Here is a 16618-nt window from a genome sequence, read left to right on the forward strand (position 1 = left end):
AAGGTGCTTCCACCAAGCATTAACTCTGGTGAGTGAAGCGTTGAGCAATAACTACATTTGTTTTTTTATTTAATTGGAAACGTTTCGATAATTGTAGCTCAAATTTGAAAATGTGGAGTAGGACAAAAAAAAAAAAATCTAATATATTCCCTTTTGAGGGTTCATGTGAAGGCAACAAAACGTAGCGATTGTATTTCCACATCACGGTCTCTATTTCCATGTAAGTCTGTGTGGCCTGCACAGGCATTCCACATGATGGATTACACTTCGTTGTGAGCGGATTTGCTGTTTACTTGGGTCTTGATCATTCACCATTTGTTCATGGCAAAGAGTGTATTTGGCACAAAATACGTTATTCCTCTCCGTAATTGCCTTTGTGAGACTTTTAATGACTTCTCAGTCGCTTGCTCCCTTCCTGTCTGTCACTAGAGATACGGGCCTGATGAGCGCGACGACAATGTCCCAGGTGGGTAGGAGAGAAGAACAAAACAGAACCCGGTTGCTTATCTTGTTTTGTAGGAGACGAGTCATTTTCAGCTGGCCAGATGGAACGGAACAAAGACTTTAATTACAGAGATAGGCCTTGAGGAGGATTGTACATGTCGCTCTCCTTCTCTTCCCAGCCCTGTGTTCTATACTCCAGACAGGGCATATTCAGTAACACAACACAAGGCTATAGAACATACCAGACATCTTACAAAGCTCCACACAGCCCTGCTGCTAACACCACTGGGTCTCTGCTGTGCACAAAAGTAATTGTTGTGATCAATACACAAAATGTCATTTTCCGTTTCCAGATCATCAGAAAAATGGTAGGACAGATAAGACTATTTGGAGGAAGCAAGGGACCACGGTCGAGCAGAAGTACCTGGCTTACTGCCCAGAATGCTTCGCAGGGGAGATAAATCACAGCAATACAGGGAAACTATGGCAGTACTTAAAATGACAAATGAGAGGAGGCTGAAGAAAATTCAGACATTAAAGTGATGCCCAACTGAAGAGAGGGGAGATGTAGGCTACCTGTGGAGCCACGCTGAAATTATGTGTCTGCAGCAAGTGATGTTGAAGGTACTGAAATCCCTTATTTTCCCTGCATCTTCCTTCCTGTCTAGCTGCTCAAACTCGGTTTCAATTCCATGCGATGCTAATCTGCACTGGATGTGAAACAGAGAGCACATGGGTTGTCTGGGTGCTGATAATTCCATATATTTTCTAACGGTCAATAGTAATGTCCAAGTTAAGATTTCACTGCATCCCTCAGTTTGACCATCTCCATTATAGTGGATGCTGTTCCTGTCAGGAGCTGGAGTCAAAGCACTTCATCTTCCTGATCAACTACTGGTGGTCTGCAGGGGCGTGCAGGTAGTTCACCATTATTTTGGAATATTAATGCTATTCTGCAATTTTACATTCATTTCTACAATGACAATTGTTTATAATAATATTTTTTTTAAATAAAATAATGCGTTTAATCTATTACATTCCCTGATAAAATATATTGGTCAATTTTAAGAAATGTGGCAGTTGATCGCAATTTGATGGTCCTCAGAACAGAAAAGCCTAAAGAGCCCTGGCGGGGAACTTTAAAAGAGGGGACCAATATTGGACAAAGCAGGAGGGGAATTTGTACAACTTCCTTAAAAACCTGCCAGTTAACTACAACATAATTGGGTGTCTTAAAAGAATCTCATCCCCCTGACAGGGATCTTTAGACCAATGACGGACAGAAATGGCAGAAATGTAAGCACAACTTCTCTAAACAACTTTCAGCTAATAACAGCAGAATTGGGTGTCGATAACACTGAGTCGGAGGGGAACCAGACAGGGAATTTTAATAAAGGATGAACGATAATGGACAAGGCAGGAAGAGAGTTTGTACAACTTCTCAAATAATCTGACAACTGACTATAAACAGAATTGGTTTTCGTTTAATTAAAGCGCAATGAAATTGATTGTTATATTTGTGAAGTTTATGGCAAGGAAAATAAGCCCTTCTTGAAGGATGGCTGAGACTGCCATCTAGTGGGCTCAGAGGTACGGCGCAACAATAAAAATGAATCCAAACAAGTATCGTGACTGAACATAAAATGATGCTATGAAAATGTCAATCCTAAACACCAAAACGAGTGAGTTTCCTTAATATTAACGAGGAGCTGTTGAGCTGACTGCTTGAGGTGGAGGAGCTGAGTCCTCACACTGATACGAGGGTCAAGTAGTGTGTTTGAGGGGATCGCCCTTAGCAAGGAGCTGCGCCGGTTCACGAATCTCAATCGCACGACGACTCGTTATTTGAGATGCAAGATGATTTGTAGATCAGCGATTCTGCGGAGCGCCTTACTCAGGTTGATCTTCTTGAGCGCACATGGCTCCAAGGAGCTAGCAAAAGGTGAGTGAGTTTTAGGCCTGGCCGATAGGCCCCACTTACCCTGAAGGCATCTGGGGATTCCAGATGGAACTTGGTCCTGATGTCCTCTGAGGCTCCGGCACACAGCCGGTAGAAGATGTGATAGTTCCTCTCTTCCTGGCTCTGCTGGCAGATCCTGGACTTCTCCAGTAGGTAGTGGGACACAAAGCCTCCCACCACAGTATTCTGATCAGACAACACCGGTTCAATTAGCAGCAGACGTAGCCAAAGCAAACGCTCAAAAGTATTTTAACAATTTCAAATAGTATTTAAAACACTTATCATGGTGTTGTCTGTTGACAGTGCTGCTGCTGTACCTTTTCGTTGAAGTGGATCTCTACAAACTTCCCAAAGCGACTACTGTTATTATTCCTGACAGTTTTAGCATTCCCAAAAGCCTCCAGCAGGGGATTGGCTGTGGGATTGATAAAAAGAAATCAAAACACAAATCCATACAGTGTGGTATTAAGTCATGCTGCTGGGAAGTGAGATTTTTATGTACCTTCAACTATTCTCTCATCAATATCTTGACCTGTTCCATAGGACATTGTTAAGTATCTACAGGGCAGAAAAAAAGCATGTCAGAGTTAATGTGAATATTCTGACTGCACTTCCTTACACGAACCAATAGAAACAGCCTGCCAGATCAGACTGGGGTACATCCCAAATAGCACCCTACTCCCCTATATAGTATATAGTATACTACATGAGGAATAGGGTGCCATTTGGGACACAACCGGTCTGTTGACGATGCAGAGAACGTCATGACTTTACCGAAGGACAAACTTGGTGTTTTCAGTCTTTCCGGCACCAGATTCCCCAGACACGATGATGGACTGGCTCATCTTCAGCACCCTCATGTCCCTATAGGCCTTGTCAGCTGACAGAGACATCCAGCCATTAGACAGTTTATTTACACTCTCCTTTACCTCAGTGACACAAAAAAGTATCTCAATGGGATCATAAATGAAGTCTACGGTTGCAATAGCCATGCAGAAGGTACAATGAATGCTCCTTGTAAACACTAATCATTTAGAAATACATCAGTAACACACACACACACACAATCATCCAAATGGGATCCTCAAGATGGATGGTTGCATTAGCAAAGTCAAACTGTACATTGAATGTCAACTGGAAATAGGTCGCAAAATCACACTGAAAATATGCCAAGACACAGGAACAAGGACATCAAACCACCCGAGCCACGTCCTGCCCCCCACACTATCATCCAGAAGGAGAGGTCAGTACAGGTGCATCAAAGCTGGGACTGAAAAACAGCTTCTATCTCAAGGACATCAGACTTAAATAGCCATCACTAGCCTGCTACCACCCGGTTACTCAATCCTGCACCTTAGAGGCTGCTGCCCTATATACATAGACATGGAATCACTGGTTACTTTAATAATGGAACACTAGTCACTTTAATAATGTTCACATACTGTATTCTATTCAACTTTAGTAAATGCCACTTAAACATTGCTCATCCTAATATTTATGTATTTCTGAATTCTATTATTTTACTTTTAGATGTGTATTGTGATTTGTTAGATAACTGCACCGTTGGAGCTAGGAACACAAGCATTTCACTATGACCGCAATAACATCTGCTAAATGTGTATGTGACCAATAAAATTTGATTTGACAGAGCATAAGTGTACTGTGAAAATTACTATAGACTGCCCTCCAGTGGACAAATGTGAAAGTGTAATGCATTGTCAGCCCAACAGTGGCACAGAGACAGCTGTGTGCCTGCATCCCAAAATGGCACCCTATTCCCTACATAGCGCACTGCTTTTGACTAGATCCCAATGGGTCCTGGTCAAAGTAGTGCACTATATAGGGAAGAGAGTTCCATTTGGAATGCAGCCTGTGTGTTCCTTCCTCCCTAGTACTCACCGATAGCGTAGACGTGGGGCGGCAGGGTACCCAGGGACCTCCCATGGTACTGTTTAATGGTCTCTGGAGCGTAGAGCTTTGGGAGGTCAACATACGGGTTCACTGCAATCAGGATATTGGCTACAAACGTCTGGGAGAAAAAACAAAGGGAAACCTGAAGTCAGAAATACTCTAGCACAGAAGGTAGTTAAGCAAGATACAGTACTAGTGCTGAGCGATTAGTGATTTTTGAGTTCAGTTCAGTGCATTTTTTAAAACAATATAATGCACCATACATTGTGGGTTGAATGATGTAACAGAATAAAACAATTAATCATTTTATTTATTTTTTATTTTACTAGGCAAGTCAGTTAAGAACAAATTCTTATTTTCAATGACGGCCTAGGAACAGTGGGTTAACTGCATGTTCAAGGCCAGAACGACAGATTTTGTACCTTGTCAGCTCGGGGATTTGAACTTGCTTTGAACCTTACTAGTCCAATGCTCTAACCACTAGGCTACCGTGCCGCCCCATGATGGTAGTGACTGCCCAGAACGGCACTTATTAACCATCATTTATTCACATTACTTAACTATATTTTCTTTTTATGACTTTATTTTGTTTTATGACTTTTCATTCTGTCAGCATCTCATCTCTATAATGTTAGTAGTTCTTCAACATAAGGCATACTGACTACTGAATACAAACTATCAAATCACTTAAATCATGTATTTTCAGGTAGAGATACCAAGCAAAGCAACAGCACGTTCTGTCTCTTTTCTCCCTCTCCATGTCTGCCCCACACAGACCGGACACGTAGGCATGCAATGGATTATGTCATTGTAGTTAATATTATTTCTGCCATGTTGGAAACCACAACTCCCGACTACGTCGCACAGTTCAGGCTTCATCAGATTTCTCTCTAGAGAAACTGCGCATTGAGCCCACAGGAAAAAAAGGAACATGGAATTCAAATAATTTAACTGATGTCAGCAAATTAGTTGTTTAAAAAGCAAAGAAATTACCAACATTTCAGTTAAATGCTCAATACACTTGATATACACACAAATGCTTCTGGGGTAAACACTTCTGATACAACACCCAGCTTTTCCTCAAGTACCTAACAAAACATGAGTCACATCACTGCTAAAAGGAATTGTCTCACTGCATATCAGCCAAACACTTCCATAGAACACGGCAAGGCAGTTTCTCATTGCAGCCACTAAATGCCACCCGTTGGAAGACAAGTGTCCCATGACTCTCCTCTCCCCACCAGCTGGCATCCATGTCCCCCTGCCTGCCTGCCTGGCTGTCACCTCAGAGGACCTAATTAAGTTCAGTGGGGAACAGGATAGCGCTCTGCTCTCTGGCCAATTACAAAAGGGGTAGACAGGGGCCAGCAGGGAGACCGATGACAAGAGCTAGCTGTGTCTGTGTGTGTGTATATGTGTTCTGTCCCCTCCCTGAAGGACGGTGCGAAGGCCTTGTCGTTGTCACTCTGGGCTGCCTGTCAGGTGGCTGCTGGGTGGGAGGGTAGTTACAGTGACACGCGCTATAACGGTGTGTGTGCGCGCGTCAATGTAGCGGCCCTCGCTCCCATCAGCCACCGGACATGCAGCCCAGAGTGACAATGATAAGGCCGTCACACCGTCCATCGGGGAGGGAACACACCACAACACACACATGCAGTAAAGTACAGCAGGCGTAGAGAGACAGAAGTGGCTGAGGCGACAGGGCTTTAACATGATAAGGAGAGTGTTCGATCGGCCTTGCCACTACTGGTTCAACCTGTTGGAACAGGACTGATGGGGAAGACAGCAAGATGCACACTACCGTTCAAAAGGTTTGGGTCACTTCGAAATGTCCTTGTTTTTGAAATAAAAACCCCAAAAAAGTGTGTTCATTTCAAAGAACATCAAATTGATCAGAAATACAGTGTAGACATTGTTAATGTTGTAAATGATTATTGTAGCTGGAAACGGCTGATTTTTAATGGAATATCTACATAGGCGTACAGAGGCCCATTTTCAGCAAACATCACTCATCATCAATCCAGAACGCCGCAGCCCGTCTGGTGTTCAACCTTCCCAAGTTCTCTCACGTCACCCCGCTCCTCCGCTCTCTCCACTGGCTTCCAGTTGAAGCTCGCATCCGCTACAAGACCATGGTGCTTGCCTACAGAGCTGTGAGGGGAACGGCACCTCAGTACCTCCAGGCTCTGATCAGGCCCTACACCCAAACAAGGGCACTGCGTTCATCCACCTCTGGCCTGCTCGCCTCCCTACCACTGAGGAAGTACAGTTCCCGCGCAGCCCAGTCAAAACTGTTCGCTGCTCTGGCCCCCCAATGGTGGAACAAACTCCCTCACGACGCCAGGACAGCGGAGTCAATCACCACCTTCCGGAGACACTTGAAACCCCACCTCTTTCAGGAATACCTAGGATAGGATAAAGTAATCCTTCTCACCCCCCTTAAAATATTTAGATGCACTATTGTAAAGTGGCTGTTCCACTGGATGTCTTAAGGTGAATGCACCAATTTGTAAGTCGCTCTGGATAAGAGCGTCTGCTAAATGACTTAAATGTAAAATGTAAAATCACTCCTGTGTTCCAATGGCACGTTGTTAGCAAATCCAAGTTCATCATTTTAAAAAGTCTAATTGATCAGAAAACCCTTTTGCAGTTCCTCTGTCCAGTTTTTGTTCGTTTGACCATTGACCTTAATATTTTATTTTTATTGGCCAGTCAGACACGGCTTTTTCTTTGAAACTCTGCCTAGAAGGCCAGCATCCCGGAGTCGCCTCTTCACTGTTGACGCCGAGACTGGTGTTTTGCAGGTACAATTGAATGAAGCTGCCAGTTGACTTGTGAGGCGTCTGTTTCTCCAACTAGACACTAATGTACTTGTCCTCTTGCTCAGTTGTGCACCGGACCCAAAACTTTTGAACGGCAGCGTAAATACAGGTTAGGTCTGTTATAAAAGTACTTACATAAATTTTGTCTTTACTATACCGCACGCGGATGTTGTTCAATAGAGTGGCTTCATTCAAGTACATCAAAGAACCTGAAAAAACAACAGTAAATCACAAGCTGTCACAAAGAGGATGGATCAAAATTGAAAACACAATGTCACAAAATGGCATTCCTAAATCTTCAGTGGATTTTTTGTGTGTGGGGGGGGTAACAGTTTCAGGGTTGTAAATTGAGTTCATTACTTCATATAGTGCTGCAAAACCACTTAGGTGCCCATTAGGGCAACTTTATGTGATGGTAAGAAACATAAAACCTTGTGCTGGAGACGGCAGACTTCTTGTAAAACAATAGCAGTGTTTGTGCTATAAACTCACAGTTGTCTTCCACATGCTTGTTGACATCATCCTCAGCTGGGAACACTTGGTTGATCTGGGCCGTAAAGCTCTGTCAAAACAAGATGGACGTGAAACAGGATTGAAAATCGGTTCAATTGAAGCAGTTCTCTTTCCAATGCATTAAAGTTGAAGAGTAGTTCAACGAAGTACATAAATAAAAGTATGTGGCCTAAAATACCAAATAACGCACAAAGGAGAGACACACACACACACAAGTAAATAAACCCATCAAGTCTACTTTGACTCCGATCAATGTGCCTGCTTTTAAAAAATACAAGTCAGTAACCTTCTCCAAGTCTGTTAACGTGCTCTTTCGGCAATCCCCAAGTTTCCCCAACGGCCACTCAAAAATACTGAGTGTTCAGAACGTCATTGCTTCAAAAAGCCCTGGTGTATGTAGCAGTGAGAGACACGTCAAGGGACAATGAATAATGAATTATTTGGAGAGGGCAGAAACAGGATCTGGGAGTAACTAGTGAGGCGCAGCCCCTCCCCTATTCAGGCCCATGGTTGTCGGTCAGCACCTCCACTGCAGAGCACAGCCACCATGCATTATCAGTACACATGCATGGCCCAGGACAAACAATACGGCTAGCTACATGTTCCCATAGGCAGGGCTTGAGATGTGAGGTTGGTGTGTTTAACTCATAGCATGTGCTTTTAAGGTAAACACATCTGGCGAGTACTATGGGTTATTTCAGAATCAAAAGCACACTGCAATTGCGTGACTCCATATGTGAGAGCGCACTAGCAGTTCAGCGTAGTTGATGCGTTTCCTTACTCAATCTACCAATAGGTTCCCTTCTTCGCGAGGCATTGGAAAAACTCCCTGGTCTTCGTGGTTAAATCTATATTTCAAATCCACTGCCCGACTAAGGGACCTTACAGAGAATTGTATGTGTGGGGTAGAGAGGAGGCAGTGATTCAAAAATCATGTTAAACACCATTACTGCACAGAGTCCATGCAACTTATTAAGTGATGGACACACACCCTTATGGATCTGTGCATAACTTCTACAGTAAAAGTGTATATTTATTATTTGAAGGGTTCTTTCTCGCAGATAAGTGCCATATGTTGTTTTCGAAAGCCGTATCGCAAGTGATTATTATTGACGTTTCTAAACATTAAAGCGCATGTGAACTACAATCCCGACGCTGAGTTAACTGGTAAAAACTGTAGGGAGAAGGCAGAATGCAGCCTGGAGTTTGAAAGCTACATTCTCCTGGCCTGCCCCCAACACAGCACCAGCTAAAAGCCTTCTGCAATTTTACCTTGTCCATTCCACACGTAGCAAAAACATTTCTTCACCAGGGGGAAAAAAAATGTACATGTTTAACAAATATTTTAGAAGTTCATTTGGGGAACATATGTGGGGTGACCTTAGGCGGGTCAGGCGGGTTGCAATGTGTGTAGCTAGCTAGGCCAAGCCAGACATAGCATTGCGTCCCAAATGGCACCCTGTTCCCTACATAGTGCACTTCTTTTGACCAGCGCTCTGGACACTATGTAGGGGATAGAGTGCCATTCGGGACACAACCAGCCCATGCCAGCTCCCTCCTGCGGGCCATGGGGACCTGTTGGCATCTCCTCTTCTGGGCCAGCAATTTAGCTATCGTCTCAATTGGCACGCTATTCCCGATTTAGTCCACTACTTTTGAAAGTATTGCACTATACAGGAAATAGGGTGCTATTTAGGATGTGTCCTTAGTGTCTCCAATAGGCACTGCAAGGTTTTAAAACATCCAAGAGTGGAAATGCCAAGGTGACGTACAGTCAGTTAATTCTTCCTGCACTGACATGTGCCACATTCTGGGCCCAAACTGGCAGGATTCCAAAGCACTGAGCCACATGGGGTGACTGAAGGCAAGAGTAAAAGGAGAGTGAGGTGGGGAGGGACGGACGGTGAGGCAATGCCCCCTTGAATTTAAATACGTCCCTCCTCCCTCTTTTCACAGACACCAAGGCAGAGAGAAACAGTGAAAAAAAAAAACTGCATCCCTATTCCCAGGGCTCTGGTCAAAATGAGTGCACTATATAGGAAATAGAGTTCCATTGGGGACACATGACCTAACGTTGTGGGCCACAGTCAGCCATTGTGGCTCAGGCTGTGTGTGACACGGTGTCATGCACTGAGCAGCCCCTCTCCTGACAGCAGCCCCCCCCCCCCTCAGGGGTCTGCCAGGCTGCGTACGCCGCTGCTGCTTTGAGCGGGCTGGGTGTGGAGGAAGGGAGCTGTAGACTGGCACTAACTGGCTGCCGCAGGAACAGACGACACATTGTGCCCCTCAGACTGCCTGTTACAGCACAGAACGGACCATAAATGCCAGAGAACGGACACATCCGTTACAAATGACTGGAACACACACAGCTTCCTTCATAATAAAAGATCTGACGGAGTCTGATGATTTATGGGCCGGATGTAAACACTAGAAGTGAGCAAATTGAGGAGGACGTTCACTTTATGCCACACAAGGAAGTACGAGTTACCATAGAAACTGGGTTTCGCTAACGTCAAGAGCTTTAGCGTAATACATTATCTAGTGAATTAGCAGTGGCTGGTGGCGTCGAAGGGAAAACCTACTTGACTAGGTAAGTGCCACTTTACCTCAGACACTGGGGCTTCATTTTGTACCAGGATCTATAAACGACTAAACTACAGCCTCTGGGAGATTTGAGGTTTCACTAGTATGTTAGCTATTGGAGGGTCTTTGTGTCAAGACATGTTTCCGTTAACTTCTCCAGCGATTTTTGGTCGACTTTTAAAAAGTTAATAGAAAATAGATGTGACAATTGACTGTCGGTAAAAATCATTTTAAAACTATTTTACAAAAACCTAGTGTCAAATAAAACTGGTTGAAGTGTTTCCATTATCCATTTAGACGAGGAATCGGCAACTGGCGGCCCCCCTTTTGAAGGTCCTCGGATCAATTCCCTGCCCCCCCCAAATTAAAAATACATACCCTACTTGACCAAAAGTATGTGGTCATCTGCTTATCGAGCATCTCATTGCAAAATCTTGGGCATTAATATGGAGTTGGTCCCCTCTTTGCTGCTATAACAGCCTCCACTCTTCTGGGAAGGCTTTCCATTAGATGTTGGAACATTGCTGCGGGGACTTGCTTCCATTCAGCCACAAGAGCCTTAATGAGGTTGCACTGATTTTGGGCGATTAGGCCTGACATGCAGTCGGCGTTCCAATTGAGGTCAGGGCTCCAGAGAGCACGTTTCCAATGCTCAAAAGTCCAATGGCAGCAAACTTTACTCCACTCCAGCTGACGCTTGGCATTGCGCATGGTGATCTTAGGATTGTGTGCGGCAGTTCGGCAATGGAAACCTATTTGATGAGCGCGTGTGGTCTATCCGCTTCGCAACTGAGCCGTTGTTGCTCCTAGACAATTCCACTTCAATAACAGCACTTACAGTTGCCCGGGGGGCAGCTCAAGAAGGGCAGAAATTTGACAAACTGACTTAAGTGGCATCCTATGAAGGTGCCACGTTGAAAGTCACTGAGCTCTTCAGTGAGGCCATTCTACTGCCAATGTTTGTCTATGGAGATTGCAGGGTTGTGTTCTCAATGTCATACTCCAGTCAGCAAAGGTGTGGCTGAAATAGCCAAATCCACATATATACATACATACAGTGGGGCAAAAAAGGTATTTGGTCAGCCACCAATTGTGAAAGTTCTCCCACTTAAAAAGATGAGGCCTGTAATTTATCATAGGTACACTTCAACTATGACAGACAAAATTAGTAGAAAACAAATCCAGAAAATCACATTGTAGGATTTTTAATGAATTTATTTGCAATTTATTGGCTCCTCTGTCCTCCACTCGTTACCTGCATTAACAGCACCTCTTTGAACTTGTTATCAGTATAAAAGACACCTGTCCACAACCTCAAACAGTCACATTCCAAACTCCACTATGGCCAAGACCAAAGAGCTGTCAAAGGACACCAGAAACAAAATTGTAGACCTACACCAGGCTGGGAAGAGTGAATCTGCAATAGGTAAGCAGCTTGGTTTGAAGAAATCAACTGTGGGAGCAATTATTAGGAAATGGAAGACCTACAAGACCACGGAATCTCTTGATCTGGGGTTCCACGCAAGATCTCACCCAGTGGGGTCAAAATGACAAGAACGGTGAGCAAAAATCCCAGAACCACACAGGGGGACCTAGTGAATGACCTGCAGCGAGCTGGAACCAAAGTAACAAAGCCTACCATCAGTAACACACTACGCCGCCAGGGAGTCAAATCATGCAGTGCCAGACGTGTCCCCCTGCTTAAGCCAGTACATGTCCAGGCCCGTCTGAAGTTTGCTAGAGAGCATTTGGATGATCCAGAAGAAGATTGGGAGAATCTCATATGGTCAGATGAAACCAAAATAGAAATTTTTGTTAAAAACTCAACTCGTCGTGTTTGGAGGACAAAGAATGCTGACTTGCATCCAAAGAACACCATACCTACTGTGAAGCATGGGGGTGGAAACATGCTTTGGGGCTGTTTTTCTGCAAAGGGACCAGGACGATTGATCCGTGTAAAGGAAAGAATGAATGGGGCCATGTATTGTGAGATTTTGAGTGAAAACCTCCTTCCATCAGCAAGGGCATTGAAGATGAAACGTGGCTGGGTCTTTCAGCATGACAATGATCCCAAACACACCGCCCGGGCAACGAAGGAGTGGCTTCGTAAGAAGCATTTCAAGGTCCTGGAGTGGCCTAGCCAGTCTCCAGATCTCAACCCCATAGAAAATCTTTGAAGGGAGTTGAAAGATCTCTCTAGAGGAGATCTGCATGGAGGAATGGGCCAAAATACCAGCAAGTGTGTGAAAAACTTTTGACCTCTGTCATTGCCAACAAAGGGTATATAACAGAGTATTCAGATAAGTATTTGGTCAATAACAGTTTATTTTCCACCATAATTTGCAAATAAATTCATTAAAAAAATCCTACAATGTGATTTTCTGGATTTCTTTTTCTAATTTTGACTGTCATAGTTGAAGTGTACCTATGATGAAAATGACAGGCCTCTCATCTTTTTAAGTGGGAGAACTTGTACAATTGGTGGCTGACTAAATACTTTTTTGCCACACTGTGTGTGTGTGTGTATGTATGTATGTATGTATGTATGTATGTATGTATGTGTGTATGTATGTATGTATGTATGTATATGTATGTATGTATGTGTATGTGTATATGTATATGTATATATATAACATTAGGAACACCTTCCTAATATGGCGTTCGCCATTGCACACCCCCTTCCTTTTGCCCTCAATTCGTCAGGGCATGGACCCTCCAAGGTGTCGAATGCGTTCCATAGGGATGCTGGCCCATGTTGGCCCCATTGCTTCCCACAGTCGTGTCAAGTTGGCTGGATATCCTTTGGGTGGTGGACCATTCTTGATACACAAGGGAAACTGTTGAGAGTGGAAAAACCCAGGAGCGTTGTAGTTCTTGACAAAAACTGGTGCGCCTAGCACCTACTACCATAGCCCATTCAAAGGCACTTAAATCCTTTGCCCATTCACCCTCTGAATGGCACCCATCCACAATCCAGGTCTTGTCCTTCTGTAACTGGTCTCTTCCCCTTCATCAACATCGATGTTGGATTTAACAAGTGACATCATCAATAAGGGGTCATGGACTGCAAGCTTTCACCTAATCATGATCTTAATGCATTGTATACACACTCTGTGTGTGATAAAACACTAGCTAGCAAACTTCTGTACATTTGACCTTATTTTAGCACCCCAAAAATGTAATACTTCCAGGTCAACTATAATATGAATACCATTGTAAAGCACAATTTCTCACCTTTCCAACAAAATAAATGAGACCTTAATGCTGCACATCTACGGAGGACTGAAAAAGGCAATGGAGCTCTGCCAGGTCTTGTTAAAAAGGGCGGAGGGGAAAGCGAAGGCTACTGAGTGATGGTAAAAAGGGGGAGATGTTGTGCAGGAAAACGTTCTCACAAGTAAACCGCGGCTGTCGCGGCTTTTGAGAGTCATGACGGCTCGCAGCGATGACGCAAACATTTGACGATTGAATTAACTATTGATGAACTCAAATAATTAACTCACCATTGATCATTTCTTGTTTTTCAGTCCTGCTAGAGAAGCGCTACTCCTGGTGGAAAGAGGTTGTACGGCACACAACGAGTTGCAGAATGCGTGCAGAAACGTCACGATGTAAAGTACCGCGTCAGAGAGGTCCGTTTTCTCATAGTTTCTCCAGTACTATTGGTCCATTACCATTGTCAATCAACACTTGAATAGAAATGTAGTTTACACCCCGGATTTTAATGCCAGTTTCTACAGTCGCATTAGTTTTCATTGCAGCGTTATTTGAATGCTGTGGTTACGCAGAATGTATATTGAACAGTGTTAGGAACTCAGTCGGGTCTCAACTTACTGTTGAGAGTTTGAATAGTAGAATACACTAGGTGCAATTTCAAAATTTGGTTATGCATCAGTAGTTTCTCGTGTTAGGCTAATTGAGTCACTATCAATTACTGACATGTCAACTAACATTTTTTATATAAAAATATAAGATTTTTGTCTTACTCATATGTTAATACCTGCAAACATTTCTCTACGCCCCATGGAAAAATGGGCACGCAAACCCGCCAGCAACTGCGGCCCCTCAAGATGAGTTCCGATTTTTTGTGGCCCCCGCCCCCATAAAATATTTGCAATTTTCAAAATATTACCAGGTATCAAGGTATTGCCACACGGTGAAACTTGCACTCCTGTAGATCTGAAATAATTGGATGGTGGAACTTGCATACAGAAAAAAGCAAAGCAAAGCAATTCAGGCATTCTTGAAAGTCAGTACAAGATTTTACCAAGCAGTACACCTTTAAAATAAATTGCAGAGTGGAGGTCCCTCCTTGTCAATCATAAGTTATTCAAAATTTGTCAGAATAAATTTAGAAGAAAATCCACCTGTCGAACAGATAAAAAAATAACCTTTAGAGCATTTATCCTATAGCTGCAGTTAACGTGTCAATGTTTTTTTTAGGGGGGGGGGGACATCGCTTTTGTCACCGTAACCTGGTGCAATAGAAACCTGCCTACTGATGGCCACCACCACAATTACGCAAATTCTCTATGTGCAAAATGTTACAGCGATGGATGTCTGTTTTCGCGAGGGTGTGTGTATATTTGCAGGATATATGATAGACCTTTTGCCCCTGTTTCAGCGGCTCGATGGTCAAGCTGTTGGCTCCTATGTCCACTATGGTCCCCAGCTGGAACCCATCTGCTGGATGGGGCGCCCACACCGGCTTCCCATCCTCCATTGGACCGCTTGAAGAGCACTGCAACACAACAGGAAAGAAACAGGGGACCGTTAGAGGCCTGTTCACATTCCTAAAGCCATGAAAGTTATTCAATTTTGAAGAAAATAAAAAAACACTAGAATGAGGAGTGGGAGGCCTCGGTGCAAAAAAACTAAGCAAAAGGACAAGAACACTAGTGTGTCTAGTTTAAGAAACAGACACCTCACAAGTCCTCAACAGGCAGCTTCGTTAAAATAGTACCCACAAAACACCAGTCAAAGTCAGCAGTGAAGAGGTGACTCCAGGATGCTGGCCTTCTAGGCAGAGTTCCTCTGTCCAGTGTCTGTTCTTTTGCCCATCTTAATCTTTTATTGTATTGGCAAGTTTGCAAAATGGTCTTTTCATTGCAACTCTGCCTAGAAGGCCAGCATCCCAGAGTCACCTCTTCACTGTTGACGTTGACTGGTGTTTTGTGGGTACCATTTAATGAAGCTGCCACATAAGGCACACTTAGCCATGCTGGTTGAATTCTAAATAAAATCAGTGCATCACCAGCAAAGCCCCTCCACACCTCCATGCTTCACAGTAGGAAACTGACTCCGCATATCACAAAACACAGCGGTTCGAACCAAAAAGGTGAAATTTGGAATCAGACCAAAAGGACAGAGTTCCACCGGTCTAATGTCTATTGCTTGTGTTTCTTGGCACAAGAAAGTCTCTTCTTCTTAATGGTGTCCTTTGGTAGTGGTTTCTTTGCATTAATTCAACCATGAAGGCCTGATTCACACAGTCACCTCTGAACAGTTTATGTTGATGTGTCTGTTACTTGAACTCTGAAGCATTTATTTGGGCTGGTAACTAATGAACTTATCCTCTGCAGCAGAGGTAACTCTGGGTCTTCCTTTCCTGTGGCGGTCCTCATGAGAGCCAGTTTCATCATAGCGCTTGGTTTTTGCGACTGCACGTTTTCCCATATGGACTGACCTTCATGTCTTAAAGTAATGATGACTGTCATTTCTCTTTGCTTATTTGAGATGGTCTTGCCATAATATGGACTTGGTCTTTTACCAAATAGGGTATATATATATTTGGAATTACCACTCCTACCTTTTCACAACACAACTGATTGGCTTAAAAGGATGAAAGAAATTCCACAAAGTAACTTAAGGTACACCTGTTAATTGAAATGCATTCCAGGTGACTACCTCATGAAGCTGGTTGGGAGAATGCCAAGAGTATGTGCGCAAAGCAGTCATCAATACAAAGGGTGGCTACTTTGATTTGTTTAACTCTTTTTTTTGATTACTACATGATTCCATATGTGCCATTTCATAGTTTTGATGTTTTCACTATTGTACAATGAAGACAACAGTAACAATAAAGAAAGACCCTGGAATGAGTAGGTGTGGGGACCTTCAGTCATTACCTCTATCAATTCAGCCCTGTGCCAAGAGCTGAGTCTGCTTTCCACTATTCCAGAAATGTCCCTTTATCCAATCAGGCATAACAAAAGTCTTTGCTAGTAACTTATTGGCTGGGCTGTAAAATTCACCTGCCCTTGTAAGTTATACACATCACATCCTCATGCTGATGAGTACTCGAGAGAGAGATAGGCTAACTCCATCGGAAATACTGGGTCTATAAAAGACTATATTCTTTTTGTCTGTCCATAATATTTTGCTA

At 43.5% G+C, this 16618-nt stretch overlaps 1 protein-coding gene and 1 long non-coding RNA gene across 9 annotated transcripts in view; one reads left to right on the forward strand and one right to left on the reverse strand.

The window, feature by feature from the left end:
- LOC115139611 (unconventional myosin-VI-like) overlaps positions 1-14956 on the reverse strand; it is a 78063-nt gene extending 63107 nt beyond the window's left edge. For all 8 annotated transcript variants that reach the window (XM_029677200.2, XM_029677198.2, XM_065026456.1 and 5 more), the window contains exons 1-8: positions 14840-14956; positions 7630-7699; positions 7273-7346; positions 4304-4433; positions 3179-3284; positions 2907-2962; positions 2722-2819; positions 2426-2590 (exon numbers count right to left, since the gene is read on the reverse strand). In XM_029677200.2, coding sequence (XP_029533060.1) covers positions 2426-2590; positions 2722-2819; positions 2907-2962; positions 3179-3284; positions 4304-4433; positions 7273-7346; positions 7630-7699; positions 14840-14956 — 816 coding nt within the window. The remainder of the gene's footprint in view (positions 1-2425; positions 2591-2721; positions 2820-2906; positions 2963-3178; positions 3285-4303; positions 4434-7272; positions 7347-7629; positions 7700-14839) is intronic.
- On the forward strand, positions 9844-16335 carry LOC115139613 (uncharacterized). Its single transcript, XR_003865132.2, has 3 exons — positions 9844-10240; positions 13761-13865; positions 14858-16335. It is a non-coding gene; the product is annotated as an uncharacterized LOC115139613 (long non-coding RNA).
- The last annotated feature ends 283 nt before the right edge of the window (positions 16336-16618 follow it).

Source organism: Oncorhynchus nerka, linkage group LG13, assembly GCF_034236695.1.
Source record: "Oncorhynchus nerka isolate Pitt River linkage group LG13, Oner_Uvic_2.0, whole genome shotgun sequence".
Lineage (NCBI taxonomy): Eukaryota > Metazoa > Chordata > Actinopteri > Salmoniformes > Salmonidae > Oncorhynchus > Oncorhynchus nerka.